The 27,220-nt window shown below is 37.7% G+C and overlaps 1 protein-coding gene across 1 annotated transcript; it reads right to left on the minus strand.

Annotated features, from left to right (window-relative positions):
- Positions 1 to 3,273: 3,273 nt before the first annotated feature.
- On the minus strand, positions 3,274 to 25,682 carry cct5 (chaperonin containing TCP1, subunit 5 (epsilon)). Its single transcript, XM_069913600.1, has 11 exons — positions 25,493 to 25,682; positions 23,548 to 23,608; positions 21,345 to 21,509; positions 20,308 to 20,506; positions 12,487 to 12,679; positions 12,096 to 12,245; positions 11,894 to 12,013; positions 8,250 to 8,435; positions 6,739 to 6,876; positions 5,762 to 5,942; positions 3,274 to 3,550 (listed from the first exon to the last, which is right to left on the minus strand). Exons 1-11 carry the CDS (start codon positions 25,595 to 25,597, stop codon positions 3,423 to 3,425), a joined length of 1,626 nt encoding a protein of 541 aa, XP_069769701.1. The 5' UTR covers positions 25,598 to 25,682; the 3' UTR covers positions 3,274 to 3,422.
- Between the last annotated feature and the right edge of the window lie 1,538 nt (positions 25,683 to 27,220).

Genomic DNA, 27,220 nt, shown 5'->3' on the forward strand with positions numbered 1-27,220 from the left:
TTCATGCAATCTGGACATGTGAGAAAGTAGAAAAATTTTGGGAAGATCTAAACCATATATTAAATAAAATTACAGAAAACAATATACCAAAAAATCCAGAGATCTTCCTCCTAAGTAACATAAAAAACAAAGAGTTTGGAATTGATTTGGATGGTGCACAAAAAAGATTTGTTAAGATAGCTCTAGCCGTAGCAAAAAAAATGTATTATGTCAACCTGGAAATTGGAAGATAATTTGAAAATACAACAATGGTATATAGAAACGAATAAATGTATTCCATTAGAAAAAATAACATATAGTTTAAGAAATAATATTGAAATATTTGAACAAATATGGGAGCCTTACATGAAACACAATAGAGAAAATCTACCGGGGACATTCACTACCTAAATTAACGAAAGGAGAAGGAAATGAAAAGAATTGACTCAGTGGAATTTCTTGTTTATTTTTATTGAATGACAACATTGTTTGACTGGTTTAATGTATCTTAGATTTTGTACTTTAAATGGATGGGGGGGGGAGGTAGGGAGGGTGGGATGGGAGGAAGGAGGGCGTGGGGGGAGAAAATGGTACTGTATATATTTGAAAAGGAAAATGTATGTATCATGGTCAATGTGGTTTATGGTGTGAAAAATAAAAAATTTAAAAAAGTGTGCAGAAAAGGTTTACCAGATTGATACCAGGGATGGCAGGACTTGCATATGAAGAAAGGCTAGAATGACTGGGCTTGTACTCGCTGGAGTTTAGAGGATAAGAGATTTAATAGAAACGTTCAAAATTCTTAAGGGATTTGACAGATTAGATGCAGGAAGATTGTTCCCAATGTTGAGCACGTCTAGAATCAGGGGTTACAGTTTAAGGTTAAAGGGGAAGTCCTTTAGGACTGAGATGAGGAAGAATTTTTTCACTCAGAGGGTGGTGAATTTATGGAATTCTCTGCCACAGGATGTGATTTTGGCCAGTTCCATAGCTATATTTAAGAGAGAGTTAGATTTAGTACTTGTGACTAGGGGGGATCAGGGGGTATGGAGAGAGAGCTGGAACAGGGTACTGAGTGAAAAGAAAAAAAAAAAAAAAAAAAAAAAAAAAAAAAAAAAAAAAAAAAAAAGAACAGGGTACTGAGTGGATGATCAGCCATATTCAAAATGAATGGCGGTGTAGGCTTGAAGGGCCAAATGGCCTACTCCTACTATTTTCCATGTTTAAAGATAATTAAAAACAACTTTTGTTAAAGTAACCATTTGTCTTGGTGAATATCTATTGCTGCTGGGTTTTGGGGCCCTCTGGGCTAATAACAGTACGATCTGTCCACTGGTGAGCCTGACACAGGACACGTGGATAGGTTCTGCAATGAAAAAGCAGCAGCTGGTGTTTCTCTGGTCTGTTTTTGTCACTGTATGGAGACAATCACTGAACTCCAAGCTGCAGATCACAAGCAGCTCTGGAAGGCTGACTGCAATGGGCACGTCCTGGATCCCAAGCTGTGTGCAATGCTGGAGCCCAGGTTCATTTGATACACTTGGTACTTGTAATTAATTAATGAATGTTAGAGGTTGAGAGGGGTGGTGGGTATTGTGTCTTTGACCCTTACGTTCCCAATCAGGCATTGAAAATGTTTAGCAGCAATTTATTCAGACCTGATGTGTAGTTATAGTAAAATCCCCATTGTCCAGCACTCAACCAACCAGAAACTAAAAAAAAACAGCAGAAAAGTTGAGGAAAAAACAAATTTTAAGATAAATAATTTTTTTAACAAAGCTTAAAATTGTCAAAGTAAATGCTCTCCAAAATAACACCACCTCTTGGGAACATTCAGCCAGCAGAACACTCCAGTCATGCCATGCCCAAAGCAGCTGTTTAAGTAAAGTTGTGTCACCATTTTATTCACTCTGGATGAAGAGCCACTTGAATCTGCTTGCTGCTGGGGCGACTCTCCCAGTTTCTCCCCATCTCTGCCTTGTAAGAGTCTTTATCTTTATTAGTATATTAGTGAAGCTTTATCTGTGAACTTGGGGGGGGGGGGGGGGGTGGAGATTGTTAAATTATGGCAGTGGCATGATTAAAATAGTGGTTAGCACAATAGTGTTACAGCTCTTGGGAATGGGTTCAAATTTAAAAGGTGCAATGGGATCCTGACCCGGACACTCGTGTTGGGGTGAGTTGGGTTGTCAGCATGAGGGGTGTTACTTGGGACAGAGGAACAGTTAGCAAAATGGTTAGCACAACACTGTTACTAAGGGGGGTGGTGAGGGTAGAAGAGGATAGGTTGTTGTGGGGCGTGGGGAGGAGTCTAGGTTAGGTGGAGAGAAAGGAAGTAGTAACTGGAATGACGAGTTAAGGCGGGGGGGGAGGGGAAAGAGGCAAACTGATTAGTGGAATGTAGTGAACTCAATGTTCATGTCCTGTGGTCATAGGCACCTTCCACTGTGGTCATAGGAGGTGTAATACCTGCACCCACACCTCCTCCCTCACCACAGTCCCAAACAGACCTTTCAGGTGAAATATCACTTTACCTTTACCTCCAAAGAACTTATTTACTGCATCCGGTGCACCCTCTGTGACCTCTACAATCGGAGAAACCGGTCGCAGATTAGGAGATCGCTTCACCGAGCATCTCCTCTCCGTCTGCAACAAAAGCAGCCTCCCCATAGCCAACCATTTCAATTCTGAGTCATACTCTCAAGCTCACATGCCTGTCCATGGCCTTTCACACTACCCCACCTTGACAACCCACCGAATGGAGGAACATCACCTCATTTATCATTTGGGCACTCTCCAACCTCAGGGCATGAACACCGAGTTCACTGCATTCCACTAATCAGCTTGCCTTCCCCCCCCCCCACTTAACTAGTCATTCCAGTTCCTACTTCCTTTCTCTCTCCACCTAGCCTAGATTCCTCCCCCATCATCTCCTACCCACCCCCGTCCCCCCTTTTCTTCGGACATCTCTCACGTTCCCCCACACCTTGAGGATTGGCTCAAGCCCAAAACGTTGGTAATGTATCTTTACCGTTGCTAAATAAAAGGCACTGTTTGATCTGCAATTTCTCCAGCATTTGTGTGTTTTTTCACTTAACCATCATGTCAAAAGAATCCTGTGTTTTACCCGTAAATAAAGATCATTGTTAATAGCACCTGTCCAGCCTTAATTCTCTTTGAACCCATTGAACCTATTCAGAACATCACCAATGCAAAACCCATTTCACACTTTGGCATTCTGAACAAAATAATTGCTATCATTTTAAATGTGTAGCAAATAGAAGAACTGATATATTCAAGATGGTACAGAAGCTTTTATTCAGTTATTTTAAACAAATGCATGTAGCTCAGTGTTTATGCAAAAATAAATAACTGATCAGTAAATGGAGGTCAGCAAATATAGCATATCCCATTATTTTTCTGTCAGCAGAGGGCAAGGGTGTCTATTCCTGCATTTCTCCAGGGCATCGAATATCATCAATTTTCAGTATCATTTTCACGACTTGGGTAGCCAAAGATATTTGCTGCTTCTTTCCAATCAGAGTCTCTACTACATGCTGTTGTTTCATATCTAGAAGGAACAACAATTAATGAAGTAGAGCTGCATATAATTTATTAAAAATAACCCACTACTCAAGTTTACACAGGACTCAAAAAGTAATCCAATAAAATTATCAACGAGCAAGGTAGAATGGTCAATGCAATATTACCTCAGCAGAGTTACATAATTTTTTCTATGGTTAAGTCAGTGGTTCTCAAACTTCCTTTCCCCCCCCCCATACCACCTTAAGTAATTCCATACTAATCACAGAGCACCTATAGCATCCAATGGGATTACTCAAGGTGGTACGTGAGTGGAAAAAGGTTGAGAACCACTGGTGTAAGTGAATGCTATTAATGCAAAATAAAAGCAAAAACTAATAATAAATACCTAAGCTTTATTCCCATTTCAAGAACCAACTAAAGTTTGAAAAACAAAGAGCAAGCCATAACTAATGCTCTGTAATACAGACTAATTTATATTGTGTTCTCTGATGTGCATGGTGGCTCATACACCAGTCATCCATCACGGTTGTTAATCAAGACTACCTGTCTTTTCTGGTTAAAAAAAATCTAAAGAGACCATTTCAGTTACCCCAAATGTATCCCAAAATCAATATCACAGAAATTACATAGATAATGTTTGTGAAAGTACTGTTAAAAACTAAATCAGGCAATTTGCAGAGTAGTACAGTAAAATCCCCATCATCTAGAATTCAAACAACCGACAGCCTCAAGCAACTGGCAAAAAAAATGAAGGAAATAAATAAGAAAGTTTAAAATTAGCATGCCCGAGTGGTTAGTTCGCCAAGCACGCAACACACAATCTCAAGCAACCAGAAATTTTTTTTTTAAATTTTAAATCAATCCCCATAGTTCCTGGATACTGTATACCAGAAAAGCACTTTCCTTATCATGTACTGCTTCAGAATTACTTTTAAAAAAAACAATGAGGTGCAGAAGGTAAACTACAACCTTCATTGCTTGCTTATTTAAAGTTAAATAGCTATTTTTCATCCAAGTCTACTGATAATCCTATTTCTTGCCCTAAGTCTCATTGCCATTTTAAATAGATCCAATACTTCAGATGTTTTCACTTGTCCATACCATTAAGCTGATATTTCAATTTAAAAAAAAACTTTGTTTGGTCTCCTCAAACTACAAATGCATTGCTAACTTTCCTTGATCCAAAACATTCAAGTTTGCAGGTTATTAAATGCTTTTCATATTCATTGCAACAATACAATTGCCCTACTCAGATGTCTTGTGGCTGGATTTCCCATTCTCCCCTAATTTAATCAAATTCTTTCAATAGATATTCACACTTAATTCCTTTAATACCATTCCTTTCTTCCCCATGTTAGTACTCACACCATTTCATTAATTCATCATAAATAAATCCTGTGATGATGTCTATCTTTGCCCCTTCCTCCCCATTTGTTTTGCAACTATACACAATCTTCCACTAACATTAATCAGCCACAATGCTAGGCTTCACATGACTCTCTTGGAACCCAGCTCTTTTCCACCTGCTGATCCCAATACAGTTGATTTCAGATAACTGGCCAAACACAAAGTCAAAATGTGCTCCATTTAAAGATTGGGAAAACTGAACTCTATTCTCTTGCCAATGTTTTCATGATGAGAATAGTTCAAACAGACTAAATTTTTAAAACAACCTCAGAGTCCCAACCAATACTGAACTATATTTCTATCTTATCTCATGTTATTTTCAGGCTGCATTCTAATATGCCCCTAATATTGCTGATCTTGGCTCCTATCTCATTCATTCTTTATGGATCAGAACATCAGCAAGCGACAACTTTCTTGGCTTTCCTTAGAATCAGAATCAGGTTCATGTATCTCAAAATTTGTTTTGTGTCAGCAGTGCAGAACAAAGTGTAAAATTATTGTGAATTAAAATTCCATAAAAATAAGATTTAAAAAAAATAAGTGAAAAATTTAAAAGTGAGGTAGTCTCCATAGGTTCATTGCCTATTCAGAAATGGACTGTCTTTCATCCTCCATTAACCAGGTTGTCTGAAACTTTCCTTCCTGATTCCTTTAAAGCTTCCAGGAATCCCTTGTTTAAGATTATAAACAAATTCAAGTTTTTGCAACTTTGATTGAGATTCATCTCAATACAAAATAGCAACAGCAAACAAGACATCCTTAATAATGGCTAGATTGCAAACTAATTATACAAATAAGTAACTTTTTTCATTTTTAAAATGTTGCATACCATTTGTCTCCTTGTGCAAACAATCTATCCCCAGTGCAAAGTTGTTCTCCTTCAGTTGCCGAGCTCGAACTTCTGTCATTGTTTGGATCGGGTTATAACCACTGTTTTCTGCCAGTGACATTGGTATGACTTCTAGGGCATCAGCAAAAGCTCTCATTGCATATTGTTCTAAAGTAGGACACTGTACAGCAAAAGAGATAGAAGGTAAAAATGCTGAAATGCAACAACCACACAAAATAACAATTGCTTGAGGCATATTCTCTCCAGGTTATTTTAGACCATAAAATAGGCTACTCAGACCATCAAGTCTGATCCATTTTCCCCACTCAATCCCACTGCCTCGCCTTCTCCCCATAACCTTTGATGCCCTGGCTAATCAAGAACCTACAATCTCAATCAATACACCCAAGGACCTGGCCTCCACAACCACCTGTGGAAAGAAATTCCACAGATTTACCACCCTCTTGCTGAAGAAATTCCTACACATCTCTGTCCTAAACAGACACCCTTTATCCTGGAGTTGTGCCCTCTTGTCCTAGACCAGTGGTTTTCAAACTTTTTCTTTCCACTCACATAATACTTTAAGTAATCCCTATGCCATAGGTGCCTGTTTATGGTGGTATGTGAGGTGGGGATAAAAAGGTTGAGAACCACTGCTCTAGAAATGACTGTGTTATTTAAATATTTTGCATGAGAAAAATTGTCATTGGCCCATTTTTCCTTTGGAGTTATGAAACTTCTTTTAATCTCTTCATTTAAAAAAAAAATCACATCCTTTCTTAAATGAGGAGCCCAAAACTGCTCACCATACACCAAGTGAGTTCTCACCAGGGTCTTCCAAAACCTCAATAAAATCTTGAAAATAATTTAGCAAATATCCTAAAGAATTAAGATAGCCCTGTTTTCTGGAGCCAAGAACTTAGAACTACACAAACAGCAGTTTTAAAAAAAATATACAATTTAAATTAGAATTTTACCTTGTCCGCTGCCTCATTAACAGCCAAAGCACAAGCAATCTCTGCAGCACCACCACCATATACAACACGATTATCCTTCACAAGGTTTCGAATTACACATAATGCATCATGAAGTGCTCTTTTAGCCTCTTCAATTATCTGGAATAAATTGCATTATTAAATCTAAGCAAATTCTGAACTTCAGCCATTCAAATCTTAAAACATACTACCAAAATCCATACAATAGCACAATAATATACTTTCATTCATTATTAGATAAGGAAATAGACACCCATAAACTCAAATTTAATGCATCATCTGAAATAATTTGAAATTTGTCACAATGGAATATGTATGCAGTGAATATGTATGCAAGAAAGACAAATTTCCCTAAAGCACAGCATATTCAAGAGTTTAAAATACACTAATATGGATAGTTAAATGCTGAAAAGCAAACAACCTGGAACCTGATTTCCTCAAAAAGCAAACAAACTTTATAGTCATCTATACAAAAATTGACACCCAATGTTTATGGGAAATAGGTTCTTCATTCTGTATTCTAATCTCCATATCAGAAACTCAAACGAGCAAAACCTAGCCAAACTCAAATGAGTGCAAGGAGAATGGTTATTTTAGTTCAAGTCAAACAAGACAATCTACCCAATTTGGGAGAACAAAATGTTCATTTATTTCTACTATTAATTTGTTACTGAACAAATCTGATACAAACTTGAAGATGATGAATCTCTTGAATTCTCTACCCTGAAAGGTTGTAGAAACAAACAATGGAGGAATTTAAAAAGGAGACAAAGACCCATTCCTGCTTCTATTTTCTTTTGTTCTTTTACATTCACACAAAATGTATTACCATTAATACCTGGCCCGATTTTAAAATTCAATCCCTGGATAATGTACCAACTTCCAGTGATTACACAACATGAAGTGGTGGGGTTCTAGATCTTTGATAGAATGTAAAGGTTAAAAAAATGTTTTAACATAAACTTGTATACTTTAACTGATAATTATGCCCTATTCATCTGATTAGAAGAAATGTTGACATGGTATAAAACAATAAACCTCACCAATTAATGAAGGTTGAAGAAGGGATTATAATCTGTCAGTCATAGACAACTCATGATATAAAAAAATCAAATTGGAAAGATTTGAGAGAAAGACAGGAGGAAATGTCAACACAAACCAGAGAAAAGGAGACTAAGGGTAGATTGCTTGAACAGTAGCACAAGGACAGTGGTTTCTTCAACAAAAAAATGAATATGGTTTTAAAAAATTTAGATAATCAAAACTAAATCTTTGAACTAAAGAGACAAGTTGGAAACTTATTGAATTTATGCTTGTATATGCTTTCAGTCATCAATTCAGTAAATTTTCAATTAAATAAGTTCCTAACAGATGATGTTGATTATTTCATCATCAATTCAACATCTAATGAAAAACAAATATGCATAGCTAACTGATGTGAAACCATTTGAAGAGAAAGCCAATTCAAACTTAATCAAAAACACCACACATACCATTTTGTTTCCACCTCTGATGAAGATAGTGACTGCCCTCGAGTTCTGGCACTCTTCAATCACAAGCATCCTATCCTTGGTAGTTCCAAAAGATATTTCTTTGACAATACCAGCACTGCCAAGTTTTTCAGGTGTAAGTTCTGAAAACCGAGGAACAATGCGTCCCCCAGTGGCAATAGCAATGAGCTAAAACACAAGAATGTTAATGGTAATTTATGCTGTGAATACATACCCCTTTTACACAGAGATTCCACTTAAATGGCATTTGAACAACCTGTGTTTAAAGCCAGGTTGGGTCATTCACCTTGAACCAAGAAAACCCTTCATCTAAATCAGTCCCCAGACTGAGCCCCACTAGTCACTACTTGCCATTCTGAAAGGGAACTGTTAATCCCTACTCTTTGTTTGTCTACCAACCAATTTTATATCCATGTCAGTACCCTACCACCAATACCATGTGGTCTAATTTTGCCCACTAATCTCTTATGTGGGACCTTATCAAAGGCTTTCAGAAAGTCTAGGTACACTATATCCACTGGCTCTCCCTTGTCCAATTTCATAGTTACATCCTCAAAAAATTATAGATTAGTCAAGCATGATTTCCTCTTTGTAAATCCATGTTTAATCGGACTGATCCTGTTACTGCTGTCCAAATGTGCCACTATTTCATCTTTTATAATCGATTCCAGCATCTTCCCCACTACTGATGTCAGGCTATCTGGTTTATAATTCCCTGTTTTCTCTCTCCTTCCTTTCTTAAAAAGTGGGATAACATTAGCTACCCTCCAATCCACAGGAACTGATCCTGAATCTATAGGACATTGATTTCTAGAGCCACCTACTTAAGTATCCTGGGATGCAGACCATCAGTCTACCCAACACTATTTTCTGCCTAATGTGAATTTCCTTCTGTTCCTTCATTATCCTAGGTCCTATGTACCATATTACATCTAGGAGATTGGATCTGTCTTTACTAGGGAAGATGCAAGCAAAGTACCTGTTCAACTCATTTGCCATTTCCTTGTTCCCCATAATAATTTCATCCATTTCTGTCTTCAAGGGCCCAAACTTTGATCTTAGCTAATTTTTTTCTTCATATACCTAAAGAAGCTTTTACTATCCTCTATATTCTTGACTACCTTACCTTTGTATCTATCTTTTCTTCCCTGTTATGAGCCCAGAGGACTCCAAAACCCAGCAGCAATAGAAATTCACCAAGACGATGGCTACTTAAAGAAAAGTTGCTTTTAATTTTCTTTAAACATAATAACAGGATCAAATTTTAACTTAACCCCCTTCTAATTCTAAGCGCATGTGTATGTAATGTGTTTTGTTGAGAAAAGTTCTTTGTTTCACAGTCAAATCATTCACTTCTCCGGTATCAGGCAATTCTTATACTGTGCACAGAATTTAATATTTGTGAATCTTCACCAGGCTCTGGTGCTTAAAGTTAAATGGTTACCACTCAGAAAAGTTCTTGTTGGTTTCAGAGAGAAATTTGTTGCTTCCTGGACACACACAAACTGATTTCCTTCAATCAGTCACTTCAGTGTCTTGCCGAAGAAACTTGCCTTATCAAGGTTTTCCAAATGATAACCTCATCTTAGAGTTCCTCGTTTTCCTTATTTCAGGAGAAACACTCCAGCCAGCCATTTCCTCTTGTAAGGACAACAATGGTTTTGAACAGGCTGAACTCAGAGCTCACAACCAGTCTTCAAAATGGGGTCTTTCAACAAGCCTGCCAGTTTGCAACCTCAACTGCTACTGTAGAACTCACTTCTCTCTCTCACACACACAGAAGAATCCTGTTTGTTTTTTCCTCTCTGCTTGTAAAAACCAAAAATCTCTCCCAAACATGATCTTTGAAAGATCTTAACAGTCAGTTTCAAATTTACACCTCCTTTAGAAGTTCTTTCCAAAGCAGTTCCATTGTCTCTGCAAAATCACTTGGAGCCTCAATGTCTAACTTCTGCAAAGCTCTTGCATTTTAAATGAGATGTCTTTTGTGAAGTGTTACTCTGTGAAGTGACTTGCACTAAACCACCCCCCCCCCCACAATCTCTTTTAAAGACACATTTATCCATAACCATAAATATAACCCATTATACCTCGTATTGCCTTTTTAGTCATCTTTTGTTGTACTTTTAAGTTTCCCAATCTTATGGCTTCCTGCTCATCTTTGCTAATGTCTTTGTCTTTCCTTGTCAGCCACGGTCACCCTTACTCTCCTTAGAATCTTTCTTCCTCTTTGGAATGAGCTTTTCCTGCACCTTCCAGAAACATCTGCCATTGTTGTTCCACTATCATCCCTGCAAGGGTATCTTTCCAGTCAACTTTGGCCAGGTCCTCCCTCATGGATCCATTGTCCCCTTTGTTCAATTTAAAGATTTATACAAACTCAATTTTCTTCCTCTATTCGAGTATGTGAGATTGTCTTTTTCTAGATGGTCTCGCTTACCGTTATCTTTAATAGGTTGTATTAATGCAGTTAAAATGATAATACAGTGGAACCCCAATTTAACACAACCCGACTTAACGCGAATCCAGATATAACTACATGAGTCATTGGACTTGGGCTGTTGCCGGTAGTGGGGACAGTCAGTTTACTAAAAACTTATTTGTGTTTTAATTTCAACTGTAACTACAATGATTTATTGAAACCCTGATTTAGCGCGAACCCACTTTTTCGTGATGAAATTTTTTTGGGACCCAAATTATCGTGATATAACAGGTTTCTACTGTATTAACCAAATTTTCATATTTATTTCAAGCGATTCCAGTTTTAATTCCAAATTTTTAAAAAAAATTATTGATTCAAAAGTTCCTTCATTCATTTGGAAGAACAAAAACCCTAGAATTAGAAAATTTCATTTACAAAAATTGAAAAAAGATGGAGGTATAGCCTTACCTAATTTTAGATTTTGTTATTGGGCTGTTAATATTCATTATTTAACTTTTTAGATTTTTTTTTTCTTCTGATAAATTGGATCATCCATTATGTACAGCTTTAGAATTGAAATCTATACTGCAGTATTCAGTGGTCTCTTTATTGGGTGCCTCTCATCAATTTAGCTTTTCTAAGATCAATAGGAATATATCTAATTCAATAATACTCAAACATACATTGCGAATCTGCTTCCAATTTAGGAATTTTTTAAATTAAACAAAAATGTTATCTAGTGCCATCTCTCAATTAATTTTTTTCAACCATCAATAAATTTGATCAATTTTTCTTTGTATTGAAAAATCAAAGGTATTGTTTCTTTGCAAATTTATTTGAGGAAGGTTGATTAATGTCTTTTGAACAGCTTGCAAGTAAATATGACTGACCAAATATTCTTTTTTTTTTAGTTATTTACAGATTAGATATTTTCTTAAATACCATATTACTGGATTTTCCATTTGTATATCCACCAAATCTAGTTTTTCGATTCAATCCCTTTCAGAAAGGGTTAATTAGAATTACATATGATACATATTGTACATGTATTTTCAGTTTTGTTCCCTTCATTTTATTTCCTATAAAAACCAATTAAAAAAAATAGGAAAAGATGGTTAATTTCTGACTTTTAACAGCTGTGTAAAAGGCACAACAGATGCTCCACTTAATCCCCATATTAAAAATGTAATGAAACTATACTCACCTCAATTTCAGGTCCACCAACCCAACGTACAGCAGGAAGCTTATTCTGGAGAAGCAAGTGGTTTGCTTCATCATCAAATCCCCACTGGCAAATAGCAAGATTGGCACCAGTATTTTTTACCTTAAAAGAAATACAAAGCTGATAATCAGAGCACAAAGTCTATAAGCAAAATTTTAGTCCTATCAGGGACATGCTTACCAACCTGATTAATCATTTCTGCAAATTTATCCTTTTCATATTTTTGCAAGGCCTTGTAGTCTTCCACTGAAGTCACATCAAGCTTATGCTTAGTTTTTGGTTTTGGTGGTTCAAATGGACATGTCAAAATTGCAAGTTTTGCATCTTTTACCACCTAGCAAACAAGATGTTTACAAATCAATGTATTTGGAAATTTTACTAATGTACAGATTTTGTCAGAAAAAAAGCTACTACAGTTACAATTGCCTGTTACTATTTCAAGACTATAACTAGAATATATTTTTAATCATGCATGGCAAATTATTCTGAAATATTGTAGGGAAAAAGATGGTAATTAAAGTAATTTATGTAAATAATTAAGGCACACTTCGTAATTAACTTAAATAACGTCTTACCTTTGGCATTTGTGGATGGCTGAATTCTTTATCCACCACAACTCCTTTAATTAACTGTGTGTCTTCAAGCTTTCCACCAACTTTCCCTTCCACCTTCATCAGCTCAAAATCTACATCCTTGCGTTCCATATCAGCAACAGTCAGCACAGCATTCACAGCTATTTCTGCCATTTGTCTATGGCAACGATTAATACTGTATAAATGAAGAAGTTTTTATATAGATACATGTATATATAGGGATATTGGCAATATGGAGTTACACCATTTGAGAGCTCAGTTCTGATATCAGTTTTGACTAACTCAAATTAATAACCATTACAATACAAAATTACAGCAAATGCTATATAGTTGTAGGATAAATCTCAAATAACGACAAGGAAGAATAAAGCATAGAGATGGAGCATCTAGTGGCATGCTATCAGGACAACCGCCTCTCCCTCAAGTTCAAGTCACTGACTTCAAGAAGCAGGGTGGAGAACATGCACCTGTTTTTATCAATGATGCTGAAGTTGAAATACTGGAGACCTGTATGTTTTAGGAGTAAACAACCTGTCCTGGTCCAATCACATTGATGCTATGCCTAGAAAATGCATCAACTCCTCCATTTCCTGAAACCTTAAAGAAATTAGCCATGTCACCAATGTTCCTTCACAATTTTTATAGATGCATCATAGGAAGTATTCTATCTGGATGCATCCAGATTGATATCAACATTGCAAGAAACTACAGACTTGTAACATAGGCCATCATGCGAACTTATCTCTTACACCGCACCCCCCTCCCCCATCTTTATGCCCTGCTGCCTTGAGAAAGTAGCCAACAAGGGAGGAGTCACGTGATGGAGTAGTGGCCAGTAGGGGAATACCAGCCCTCTTCAGAAAAGAAGGAAAAAAGTAAAGAAAAATCAAAGCCACAGACACACAAACCACAACAAATAAAAAATAAAGGTGTGGAGGAAATGGCACCAAATAAATAAAAGCCATAAACAACAGGAAGAAGGAAAGATGTCAGAAGAAAGGTGAAGGCCTTACCTGTACGAAGAAGCAGGGACCCGCCAGGGAGAGAGGAACCCACTCCCTGAGGTCAGTGGAAGCCCCGAAGAGTCGCGACCCACCGAGCGCAGGACTGCAAGGATGGCTCACGGAGCCAAATAGAGGTGTGCAACCGCGCTCGACAAAGACAACATCGACAGGAGGGGGGACCAGCTGTGGAGTGGAACTCTACAGCACAAACAGCTGAGTAAGAACCAACAGCAGGGCTCCACAGCAGGAAGATACAGAAAATAACGGGAACGAGAAGGAGGAGAATGAAAAAAGGAAATCAGAGACTCAGCAGATGACCAGCCCAGAGGAAGAGGACCAACATCAAGACACCATTAATAAAAAAAACCAAGCAAACGGAGATAAACAGCCCAACAAGAAAGTCAGAAGAGACACAGATACAAGGAAGAGAGGTAGAGGACACAGGTCCTGGAGTGGACTCAGGGGAAGAGGAGGGAGAACATCAAGCTCTGCACAGAGAAATGGAAGATGAAGGGAAGGGACAGTACATGGATAAAAAAAATTTTCAAGAATATATGGAAGCATTAAAAGAATGGCTGACAAGAGATTTTAGTGAAATAAAAAGAATAAAAGGTCCAGAAGAAAAAATGAGTAGATTAGAGATGGTCATGACAGAAATAGAGAAAAGAGTAGACAAGGTGGAAGAATGAGAAACAGCCCTAGAAATGAAAGTGGACGACTTAAAAAGAAAACTGGAAGAATCTGATGAAAAAGTTAAAGAAACACAGGAGTTGTTAGCTCAGAAGATGGATATAATGGAAAACTATACTAGGAGAAACAATATAAAGATAGTGGGCCTTAAAGAAGATGAAGAAAGCAAAGATATGAAAGAATTTATAAAAGAATGGATCCCCAGGGACCTCGGAGTGCCAGAATTACAGGAAGGAATGGAAATAGAAAGGGCACACAGAACATTAGCCCCTAAACCACAGCCACAATAAAAACCAAGATCCATTCTGGTAAAATTCCTGAGATATACAAGAGAAAATATATTGGAGAAGGCAATGAAAAAAATGAGAGAAGACAAAAAGCCACTGGAATACAAAGGTCAAAATTTTTTTTTTTTTTTAACCCAGACATAAGTTTTGAACTCCTGAAGAAGAGGAAGGAGTTTAACACAGCAAAATCGACCCTATGGAAAAAAGGTTATAAATTTATGTTAAAATATCCAGCGGTGCTTAAAATAGCAGCAAAGCAGACTGTTTTCGGATCCGGAGAAAGCACGAGAATTTGCAGAACACCTGCAAAACAGACAGAGAGATGAAGAGATGTAACAAGAACAAGAATGATGACAAACTTCATATAAAGAAGAAAAATAATGTACAAGTAAGAACTAAGAAGGGGAAGAGAGGAAGTAAGGGGGGGAATTAAGAGGGTGAGCTTTGTTATATGTGAAGATAAAAATCTTTTCTGGAGGGGCTTGGTGGGGGAGAATAACAGTCACAGCGAAATCAGTTGACGCTTGCAAGCGGGTTCGCAATCCAAATGGAGAGGGGAGATGTGGTTGCTCGGCAAGGGTTAAGGGGCAACTCAGAGAGGGGGGGGGAGAACATTTGGGGTTAAGGGAATTTTAGATGTGGGAATAGTGGAAATATTTTGTTTTAGAAGTGTTGTCTTACAGTGTGTTCAAAAAAAGAAAACAAATGGATAAGGAGGAAAGATGGTGATGAGGAAGCGGAAATGAGAGGTAAACAAAGTATGAAATGGCCATGTTGAACTATATGACTATAAATATTAATGGAATACATAACCAAATCAAAAGGAAGAGGTTGTTAAATTTACTGAATAAAGAAAAAATTGATATAGTATTTGTGCAAGAAACACATCTGACTGAAGTGGAACACAATAAATTAAGGAGAGACTGGGTAGGGCACATAACGGCAGCATCATATAATTCAAATGCCAGAGGAGTAGCTATATTAATCAATAAAAATGTACCAATCAAAATAGAGGAGGAAATAATAGGCCCAGGAGGGAGGTATGTAATGATAAAGTGTCAGATATATTCAGAATTTTGGAATTTGCTCAATGTATATGCACCTAATGAAGAGGATCAAAAATTTATGCAAGATATCTTTTTGAAGATTGCAGATACGCAGGGGAATATACTGATAGGAGGGGACTTTAACCTTAATTTGGACTCAAAGATGGATAAAACTGGAAAAAAGACTAGCAGTAAGAACAAAGTAACCAAATTTATGGTTAAATCGATGCAGGAAATGCAACTTTTGGATATATGGAGGAGACAACACCCAAAGGAGAAGGAATACTCATATTATTCGGGTAGACATAAAACATACTCAAGGATAGACCTGTTCCTGTTATCAGCCCACATCCAAGGGAGAGTTAGGAAAACGGAATATAAAGCTAGATTGTTATTGGATCACTCACCCGTTATTAGCAATAGAGCTGGAGGACATCTCATCGAGAACGTATAGATGGAGATTAAACTCCATGCTACTTAAAAGACAGGATTTTAGAGAATTCATTGAGCGACAAATTAAAATGTACTTTGAAATAAATACGGAATCAGTGAAAGATAAGTTTATACTATGGGATGCAATGAAAGCATTCATCAGAGGGCAGATAATAAGTTATGTAACTATGATGAAGAAGGACTACAATCGGGTAGAAAGGTAAATACCAAGTACAGAAAAAGAATTACCAATAAGGGAAGATACAACAAAAAGAAGAGAATTGGTGGACAAAAAAATAAAATATGAAACACTACAAACATACAAGGTGGAGAAGAACATATGAAGACAAAACAGAAGTATTATGAGGTAGGAGAAAAAACGCACAAAATACCAACTTGGCAGCTTAAGACAGAACAAACTAAAAGAATGTTATTGGCATCAAGGAAAAAGGACAAACAAATTACATATAATCCAATGGAGATCAATGAAAACTTCAAGGAATTCTACGAGCAACTATATCGAACTGAGAACGAAGGGAAAGAAGACAAAATAGATGAGTTTCCAGCTAAAATTGCAAGAGGAGCAAAATAAATTAATAAAACCATTTGAAATAGAGGAAATACAGGATATATTAAAAAAACTACCGAACAATAAAACGCTGGGAGAGGATGGACTCCCAATAGAATTCTATAATACATTTAAGACTTATTGATTCCTCCTCTCCTGGAAATAATGAACCAGATTGAAGAAATGCAAAACATGCCAGATTCATGCAAAACAGCAATAATTACAGTAAAACCAAAGATGGGGAAAGATCCACTAACACCAGCATCGTATAGACCAATATCTCTACTTAACACAGATTATAAGATAATAGCTAAACTATTAGCAAACAGATTAGCCAACTGTGTACCAAAAATAGTTAAACTAGATCAAACTGGATTTATTAAGAAAAGACGAACAATGGACAATATCTGCAAGTTCATTAACTTAATCCATGCAGTACAAGGAAACTAGACGCTAACAGGGGCGGTTGCCTTAGATGCTGAGAAAGCCTTTGACAGAGTAGAATGGAATTATTTATTCAAAGTACTACAGAGGTTCAACCTACCAGAGAAATATATTAATTGGATTAACGCATTATATAAGGGACCATTGGCAAAGGTGACAGTAAATGAATATATATCAAACCAATTTAAATTAAGCAGATCAACTAGGCAGGGATGACCACCATCTCCCTCAACGTTCGTGTTAGCTATAGAACCACTGGCAGAACTGATAAGAACAGAAAATAATAAGAGGGAAAAAAATAAAAGAGAAGGAATATAAAATCAGTCTATTTGGAGATGAGATCATAGTATACTTAACAGAAGTATACATAAGAAATTGAAGGAATATGGAGAAGTATCGGGGTACAAGATCAATGCAAATAAAAGTGAAGCAATGCCAATGAATAATGCGGATTTCACAAAGTTTAAGAAAGAATCACCATTTAGATGGCAAACACAAGCAATTCGATACCTAGGTATACAACTAGATAATAATCTAGGCCATCTATACAAACTAAATTATCAGCCATTAATGAAGAAATTACAAGATGACTTAGAACATTGGAAAGACTTACCACCAACACTGATAGGAAAGGTAAATTGTATTAAAACCTATTTCAATCATTACCAATTCACCTAACAGAGAAATTCTTCAAGGAGCTAAAGAAAATAATAAGAAAATTCTTATGGAAAGGGGGAAACCGAGGATAGCGCTAGATAAATTAACAGAATGGTACAAACAAGGGGGCTTACAGATACCAAATTTTAAGAATTATTATAGAGCAGCACAATTAAGATACCCATCAGATTTTTATCAAACAAGGGAAAAACCAGATTGGACCAGATTAGAGCTAGACAAAATAGGGAAGGTACCCAAACATATACAAGTGGGATGAAAAGCTGGTACAACATAGGAATTCACCAGTACTGCACCATCTGCTCAACATTTGGAAGAAGATTCATGTGGAAAGGAATAAAAAAATTATCAACTACCAAAACTAATATTGACGCAAAATCAACTAATCCCTTTCATAATAGATAGCCTTTCCTTTAGAGAATGGGAAAGAAAAGGGACCAAAAGAATAGAAAATTGTTTTTCGGGAACAAATGAAGGACAAATATGGTATAACTCACGATACAATGTTTGCATACCACCAACTGAAAACCTACTTGAAGGACAAATTGGGAAGCAGACTGAGGTTACCAGAAGGAAGCAATTTGGAATATGTGATTACAGACACAATGATAATTAAAAGATTTATAACAAACATGTACATCAAACTGCAAGAGAAAGAGAACGAGGAAACAAGCTGTAAACCCAAACAAAAATGGGAACAAGATCTAAACATAAAGATAAAGAATGAAACATGGGAAAAGCTATGCTCCGGAACTATGAGAAATACAATAAGCGCGAGGTTACGCATGATACAATATAATTGGTTACACAAGCTATACACTATGCCCCAAAAGTTAAATAAGTGGGACCCAACAGTATCAGACAGATATTTTCACTGTAAGAAGGAAACGGGAACAACAGTACATGCAATTTGGGGATGTGAGAAAGTGGAAAAGTTTTGGGAAGATCTAAACCAAGTATTAAATACAATCACAAAAAGCAACATACCAAAAATTCCAGAGATCTTTCTTCTAAGTAATATAAGAAGTAAAGAACTTGGACTCGATTTGGATGGAGCACAAACAAAAAAATGTATTACGTCAACCTGGAAATTAGAAGATAGCCTGAGAATACAGCAATGGTACATAGAAATGAATAAATGTATTCCATTGGAAAAAATAACATATAATTTAAGAAATATCACAGTATTCGAACAAATTTGGGAACCGTACATGGAACACAACAGAGAAGTCCTACTGCAGACCTCCACCGCCTAAAATGACAGAAGGAGAAGATGACGAAATGAACTGACCCAGTATGTAAAAGTAGAAGACACAAATTTCTTGTTTATTTTCATTGTGTGATGACATTGTTTAATGGGTTTAATGTATCAAATATGTTGAACGTTGAGTGAGGGGGGGGTGGGGTGAAGGAGGGAGGGAAGGGAGGGGGAAAAAGGGGAGAAAAAGACACTGAATATTCAAGAGGGAAATGTTTGTGCGTATTTTGGTCAGTATGGTTCATAGTATGAAAAATAAAAAAAGAGAAAGTAGCCAACAAATTAAAGAACACATAGAATCCCAGTCACTTTCTCTTCTCCCTCCTCCTATTTGACAGAATATACGAGTTTATAAACATGCACTTCAAATTTAAGATTATTTTTTCTTGCTGTTATCAGGCCCTTTAATGGACTTGCAATTAGTAAATCTTAATGCCTTGTACTATTTAACTGTACTTCTCTCTGTGATACTGCACCCTGGACTTGCTTTATGTGACGCTATTCCTGCGCTTGTGTTTTTATTTTTACACAACCTGCTATACTATGTATAAATTGACTTGCCAGGATAGCACACAAGTTTTGCACTCTCAGATCACATGACAATAAATAATTCAATTCAATTACTGCGCAGTTACTGCACCTTCAGGGCCTCCCGCTCAACTTCTTAGTTCTTTAATAAGCAGTTTCCCAAAAATTTTCCCTACCAAACCCCACCTAAAGGTGAACACCCATCAGCTTTTCTAAATGGGAGATCAATTCAAATGACTCGGCTGGAATTTAGTAATCAACATCCACAAAGCAATAAAACTGAAAGTCAAGTAACCAAACCTATGGCAGATTAATTTGTCAGTCCATGTCTGAAGTAAGGCATCCAATCTAAAAAAAACCCTAATAAACTAATCCCCAATGGAGGTCGGAGAAACAAAATTTTCAATCTGGAAAAGGCAGCATTTGAGAAGTGGTGTTATGAGATGTATAAAATAGCTCAGGAAAAAGGGTGAAGAACTTTTCATTATAAATACTGGATGAACACTGCACAAGTTCATCTAAATTTAACAAAGATCCACAGTCATTTTTGGTGAAAAAGTGATCAATGCTGGGGTAGAAAACCAATTGAAGCAGAAGAGGCAAAAACCTTAGAATCATTTAAGAGCAATTAAGTGCAATAATTGCAAACCAAATCCTTCCAGAAGCTGAAAACAAAAGAATCTCAAGGTCCACTCCAATCCCATTCTTGAACTAGCTAATAATCTACAACACCCATTTAATATTATCCATGTTAATGTGCCTTCCCTTTAAATGGCCACAATTTCAAATTACTTTTGGGATGTCTGCATAAAATTATATGCAACTTTCTGTTACTTCAACAATCTAGACAATAAATGCAATTTATACTCACACTTTGGAGCCAAGCGCAGTCATTGCTGTTTGAATTAAGGGTTCTTTGTTGTTAGGATCTACAGGAAAGCTGTCACTGATCTTGTCCAATTGTTCAATAGCATTGCGAGCAGCCAATTCATATCCATCAGCTATTCGTATTGGGTGAATGCCACGATCCAGTAATTGTTCAGCTTGCTCCAAAAGAGCACCAGCAAGAACTGAAAAGTAGATTATCCCTTTTAAGCTTCAAGAAGTGCAATTCATTCAGAACGTATCCCAATGCATCATTTGGCCTAGATGCTAATTCAAATGAAGTTTTGGAGAGGATATGTTTTTTTAAAAAAAACATTGTATAAAACTGTATCTTAAAATATCAGACAAATGCAAGATGTTGCACTTTGTTAAGTTAAATCAGGGCAGGACTTGCACAGAGTCTGGTAGGGCCCAAGAGCAAAGAAAGAGGTGACACAGTAGACAGTGAAGGTTGTATTGGCAAGCTTGCTTTCATTGGTCAGGGCATAGTGTCCTGTAACAATTGTATAAGATTATGTGGAGATCACATTTGGAGTAATGTGCACAGTTGTAGTCACCTAGCTATAGGAAGTATATCATTAAGCAGCAAACAGTGCAAAAAATATTGACAAAAATATTATCAGGATTGTTGGGGTTCAGTTAAGAGAGGCAGGGACATGTCTCCCTGGAGCATAGAAAGTGGTCAGGGGAACTTAAAGATTTATAAAATCATGAGGATTTTAGATAGGTTAGTCAATCTTTTTCCCTGAGTAGGGGAGACTAAAACTTGAGATCATAGATTCAAGGTGAGAGGGGAATGATTTAAAAAGGACCCAAGAGAAACCTTTCTCACAAAGGGAAGTGGATATGTGGAATGAACCATCAGAGGCAGATATAAATGCAACTTTAAGACATTTAGTCAGGTGCAAAGATGGGAAAGGTTGGAGGGATAGGGGCCGAACCCATTTGAGTAGACAACTTGGTTGGACAGGTTGGGCTGAAAGGCCTGTTTCAGTCCAGTAAAATTTGATATATTCAACTTACCTACCACACCAGTGGTACCATCACCAATTTCATCATCTTGAGACTTGGAAAGCTCGACCATCAACTTAGCAACTTGATGCTCCACATCCATCATACTTAGAATGGTGGCACCATCATTGGTGACCGTCACTTCTCCATCCTTGTCAACCATCATTTTATCAAGCCCTAAATGCAAAAGTGACAAGTGGTGACTGGTTTGTAAAGCAACATATTGAACTTGTACTGCCAATGTAGCTCATTACTCAAGTGTCTGACCAGATGATCATTCTTAAATTTTGATAACCAAAAGATTTCCAGGCTATTTATTACAGCCACCAACTGTGATTTATTTCAATTCATCGTAGAACATGTAAGGTAAAACATCATGAGATGGGAATGTGTAGGGAGTTACCCTGTACAGGGCAGTAACAAGAAGGGGAGGTGTCCTTGTACTCCTGTTAGGTAAAACATCATGAGATGGGACCGGAGAAGGAGTCACCCAGTACTAAGGAGTAACAGAATGCATCCTTGTACTTACAAGATAAGAGAGACATTGATGGATTGAGAGGCAGGAAGCTAGCAGGGAAAGGATAGCAACAGTTTTAGTCATTGGACAAGTAATGATATGATGATGTTCTAAGCATGTATCCAAGGGTATAAAAAATCACCATTTTGCTGATAACGGCAGAATGCATTCTCCGACTAACTTTGTTAGTCGCAAGTGTTACAATCCGGTAATAAAGAACAAAGAACCCTGATTTCGACTCAGCCTGGTGTTTGTCTCACTCATTCATGAACAAAGCAGACCTAACAAACAGCAGAAGCTCAGAATAGTGGTGTATGAAAACCCCTAGCCAACTTTAAGAGACTTTAAGAGTCAAGGGGGAATTTCAATATGAAGATTGATTGGGGAAATCAGGTTGGTACTGGATCGCAAGAAATTTACAGAATGACTGCAGAACAGCTTTTTAGAGACTTGTGGTTGAGACAACATGAGAAAAATCAATTCTGGATTGGTGGTGTGTTATAAACCAGATTTGATAAGGGAGCTGAAGGTTAAGAAACCCTTGGGAGGCAATGATCATAAAAATGTGACAAAATTCATCCTGCCTTGGAAATGATGAAACTAGATTTATTAGTATACCAGTGGAATAAAGGGGATGAGAGAAGAGCTGATTAGCACTGATTGGAAGCAGACACTAACAAGGAGAGGATAGCTTGAGTTTCTGAGCTTAAATCAGAAGGCACAGGAGAAATTTATCCCAAGGATGAAGAACTGTTTTAAAGGGGATGACAAGGGAAATGAATTTCAGTATAAAAGCAAAAGAGAGGGCATTCAGTACAGCAAAAATGAATGGGAAGCTAGAGGATTGGGGCACTTTTAAAGGCCACCGGAAAGCAAGTAAAAAAGCACTAAAGGATAGATGAAATTGAAGCTATCCAGTAACATAAAAGATGTGAATTTCTTTCCAGATATACACAAAACAGGGAGATTACCATATTTTTATGCATATAACGGGTGCATCAATGTTAATTGCCAAGACCCATCCTAAGGGAGGAGATTACATATCAAGTGCCTCTGATTTGAGGCATTACAATTACTGTTTAATTCTGAAGCCTGGCTTCGATCTATTTAATTGATCCCTCTCCAAAGCTTGTTAATGGGTCACAGCAGGATATCATCTATATAATGGGAAATTGACACTTCTAGGGTGTTATGGAATAAGTTAATACAATTATGGAACAGGGAACTGGGTGTGTGTGTGTGTGTGTGTGTGTGAGAGAATGTCCCTGTCTGTAGAGTGTGTACTCAAGTATGTGAGCATGTAGCATATAGGCTACCACTGGTATCAGAGTCAAACCTAGGTCTGATGTGAATATCTCTATCGTTGGTAATATAGTAATCAAGTACCATTTGATGTCCTCCCATGTTAAAGTTACATGTGATTGTAACACTTGTGTCCAGATTAATCTCTCTGTGAACCCACCAAACCCAATACTCTTTCCAACATGAAATCTTTATGATAATGAGCCAAGGTAAGTATAAAGGATTAAAATAAATGGAATTAAGTAACAGTTCCATAAATGGAGTTAATTGGTTGAATAGACTACTCCTGTACAGATGCTGCATACAAACACAAAAAAATCTTATTCTCTCAAGGAGTGAAGCCATCTACCATCTCAATTATTATTTTTTTTATTTTTTTCTAAAACATGAGCTTACCTTTTGGTCCAAGGGATGTTCTCAGTGTATTTGACACTGCTTTTGCTGCCATAATATGTGACTGAAACAAAAAAAAAGCAAAACTACTATAATTTCAAAAACTGACGAAGAAATACCCATCAAAACTTTTCCTCTTGAAGTGTTATCCTGTGTACAAACGAACATGGTACTGACTTTTATTGTACATCAATTCAAAGAATTATGTGCCCATTTTAAAGTGGTTAATGCTAATATTAATGAGACCACTGGAATGCTTTTATTACAGCATAAATAAATAGTAAATATTAAGTCTCAAATTCAATTAATTTTTCCAAACATATTCCCAGTATTTTAAATCAGCTTGATATAGATGCAAAAAGTGGATTCTGAAATTACATAGTGGCTTTGCTCGTCAGACAGAAGTCGTACTTGTACCTATAATTCCACACAATTCCCTCCGCTCCAACTACTCCTTCCCAATTAAGCTCCATGTCCCTCTATTCCTTTCTCCCAAACATCTATTTGTTTGAGGTTTTTTTTTCTTTGAAGCAACAAAATATATTGATCAAGTGCTACTGCTGTCACTAACAGTGACTTCAGTCCGCCTTTGAAGGGGGAAGGCTGGTTCAAGCCCACGAGGGAAAAAAAAACACACAAAAATGCTGGAGGAACTCAGCAAGTCTCACAGTGTTCATAGGAGGTAAAGATAGATTAACTGAGGTTTTGTACCCAAGACCTTCCTTGAAAGGCCTGAATTAAAAATTTGATGAGCCAAACGACTCAGTTCTTAGCAATAATAATTCTATTTATTGAAGCTTGGACTATTGAGGAACACAAAATTAGACTGACATTAAAAGCTGCAAATAGACATGGTAGCAGGGGTATCATCAAATGTTAGGCCTTCTGGATCCAAAAAAAATTCTACTTAGTTTCTGGGGGTCGCACCATTAACTCTGTTACTTAATGATTGTCTTAAATTAGCCAAATCAGTGACCAAACTAACACCATTGGCTTTAATAATCTTATTATCAAGGTGTGAGAAACAGAAGTACCTTCACAGAATTTGCTCGAGACAAAAATTGGGAACAAAAAACTTTTATTATACTATTACAACAATGCAAAGTTGGGTGCTTCCCCTTACCCTGGGAATAAACACACATACTGGGGCTGACCCAACTTTTATACATTTCATTTCAGTACAGAGATACCTTCCCCCCAACATTCTTCTGCCTCCTGGATTGGTTTAGCATTGGTAATTCTGCCCACGTGGATTCTAACTTCTTATCAGTTTATGTGTCTTCCTGCAAACTTGTTAGCCAGAGAAGTATCATGTCTTTGTTCTTCACTCATTAATCAATCCCTAAGACTTGCTAAAGCTATCTACTTGTTATCCTGTTTTGAAGATCCTTAGTTTATTACACTTTTACAACCCTTCCTCTCATTCCAGCATCCCTTCACCCTGATTTAACCCATAATACTTCATTTCTAATGAGCACTTGCTTGACTCCTCACATTCCAGTATCCCTTCACCTTAAGTTAACCCATAATACTTTATTCTTAATTGGCACTTGCTTCCAGTATCTCTGGACTCCTAACATTCCAGTATCCCTCACAAAGGGATAATTCTTGCGCTTTGATGGGACAAAGAGAATTGGCGACTTTTCAGCCGCCCTGGGTCTGGGACCTCGGTCCATTGATAAAAATGACCAGCCCCCGCTGCGGGCAGCTGAGTCCACAGCGCTAGTAAACAACTGCGCCAGCCCGTTTCTATTCGGCCCAATGGCTTCCCCCATCATATCCTTTGAGAAAGTCGAGTAAAGGTGAAACCAACGACCGTTTCCCCTCGGGCCGAAGGGAGTGGGCTCAAGGAGCGCCTCGGACCCTGACTCCGTGAGTCCAGGCCGCCGCCTCGCCGCCGCCACATGGGATGGGGTGCGAGAGGCCGCGCCGAGATCTTTCCGGTTACCTTCAGTGCCTCCAAGCCAGTGAGGCGCGTCTTGTTGTCCTGATCCTTGATGATGATGAAGGGCCGACCATATTCATCGAAGGCAAGCGTGCCGATTGCGGACATGGTGGCGATGAAGGAGCGCACAGGGGGACCGGCCGGCCTTCTGGAACCGTCTGCCTGCCGGACTGTACCACTACGCACACGGGGGCCACCCCAACCTGGGGCCAACTCCCCCATCGTCCGACCCTGAACTTGGGGATCATTTTTGCATTTCATCCCAAGTTTAATAATTGGTGACCGATCTAATTAATAGTTTCTGTTAAAACTAATTGTCCTGGGCAATCACATAAAATCTGTTGAGTTTCAGTGTGTGGGGGTCAAAGCTCCAGGCTTTCATTTCTTTTTGTACTATATATAATACTTTATTACAAATATATATTATTCCTTATGAGAGGGAGGGGGTTATAACCATCATGTAATAGATGAAAAATTCAATTAAAACACTAATTTTATAGTGGACTGGTCCGAGATTAGGAGATCTCGCGAGAATAAAGGAGGCCACGGGGGGGTCGCTGGGAGGCGGTTCCGAGCGTTTCAACGCCGCCCCCGAAACCAAGTCTACGCGCCAGAGGTGGACTTCTAAAACATAGCGAAACCCCAAAGCTGACGCTGAGGGAGTGGGGGGAATTGGTCCAAACACGAATAAAGTCCGGACACGAAGCCGCAAGACTCGGTGAGAATCTGGTCCCCATTGAAAAGGCCTCATCACCTGTCGGAGTGAGGCTCAGCATCCCGTGAACTCTGTTACTTCCACTCTCTTTATCTACTCTTGTACTTTTCTCGTTCATCCTGCTTACTTTCCTCATCTCTCTTCCAAATAATTTCTCTTTCCGCCTCACACCTTGTATTAGAATCAGGTTAATTGGGTGAACAGTGTTAAGACTTTTGCTGGGTTCCACAGCAGAACCGTTGGGCCACGGGCTTTATTTCCAGTCAAAGTCTGAGCATTATGAGATGATGACCCCAGTTGGTACAGCGAGCGAAGAGACCATTGCAGCTCTCATTGAAAACCTCTGATAGATGTCATTTGCTGCCTTCGTGATCTTAATTTTCTATATATTTTGTTATAAATAATTAGGAAATTTTGGGGAAATCTAAAATTTGTGGTTGCCTGACAAACTACTAATATCTCCTGACTCTAAGCACAGTTTTCACATTTAAATATTTTTATAATGATGAATGATTTTCCTGAAGTTATTGTGCACTTTTCCTGTTTTAGAAACATGGATATAAATATAATTGATAAACTTTTTATTACTTCCAAAAAAAAGTCTGAGCATAGCTTGATGGCTCATGTCGGCTGATTGACAGTCGGCATGGTGAGTCAGCCCCTTGGATGGTCTTCCTGCGGGTACAGAGATCGCCCCCTGCAGCAGGCAGGTGGTCCTATCACCACAAGAACAAGGTGCAAAAATTACTCCAAAGTTACAATACAAGATTTTAAAAATCAATCTATAGTGTGAAGGTGAAAATAAGTCATCGTCTGTTCAGAAATCTGATGGCGAAGGGAAGAAGCTGTTTTTGTAATGTTGGGTGGGTCTTCAGACTCCCGATGGTTGCAATGAGAAAAGGGCACGACCTCTTAAAAGTACCATTAATGACAGGAAGACTAATGTCCATGATGGTGCTGGCCAAGTTAATAATCTTCTAGCCTATTTCTGTCCTGTGCATTGGCACCTCCATACC

Source organism: Narcine bancroftii, chromosome 1, assembly GCF_036971445.1.
Source record: "Narcine bancroftii isolate sNarBan1 chromosome 1, sNarBan1.hap1, whole genome shotgun sequence".
Classification (NCBI taxonomy): Eukaryota; Metazoa; Chordata; class Chondrichthyes; order Torpediniformes; family Narcinidae; genus Narcine; species Narcine bancroftii.

Bases quoted from the DNA above. Each gene is read 5' to 3' on its own strand.
- cct5 (XM_069913600.1), bottom strand. From the start codon at position 25,597: ATGTCCGCAATCGGCACGCTTGCCTTCGATGAATATGGTCGGCCCTTC. The intron at 12,246-12,486 runs GTAAGACGTTAT...CTTGTTTGCTAG, and splicing joins GCCATCCACAAATGCCAAAG to GTGGTAAAAGATGCAAAACT. The intron at 5,943-6,738 runs GTAAAATTCTAA...TTTGCTGTACAG, and splicing joins TTAATGAGGCAGCGGACAAG to TGTCCTACTTTAGAACAATA.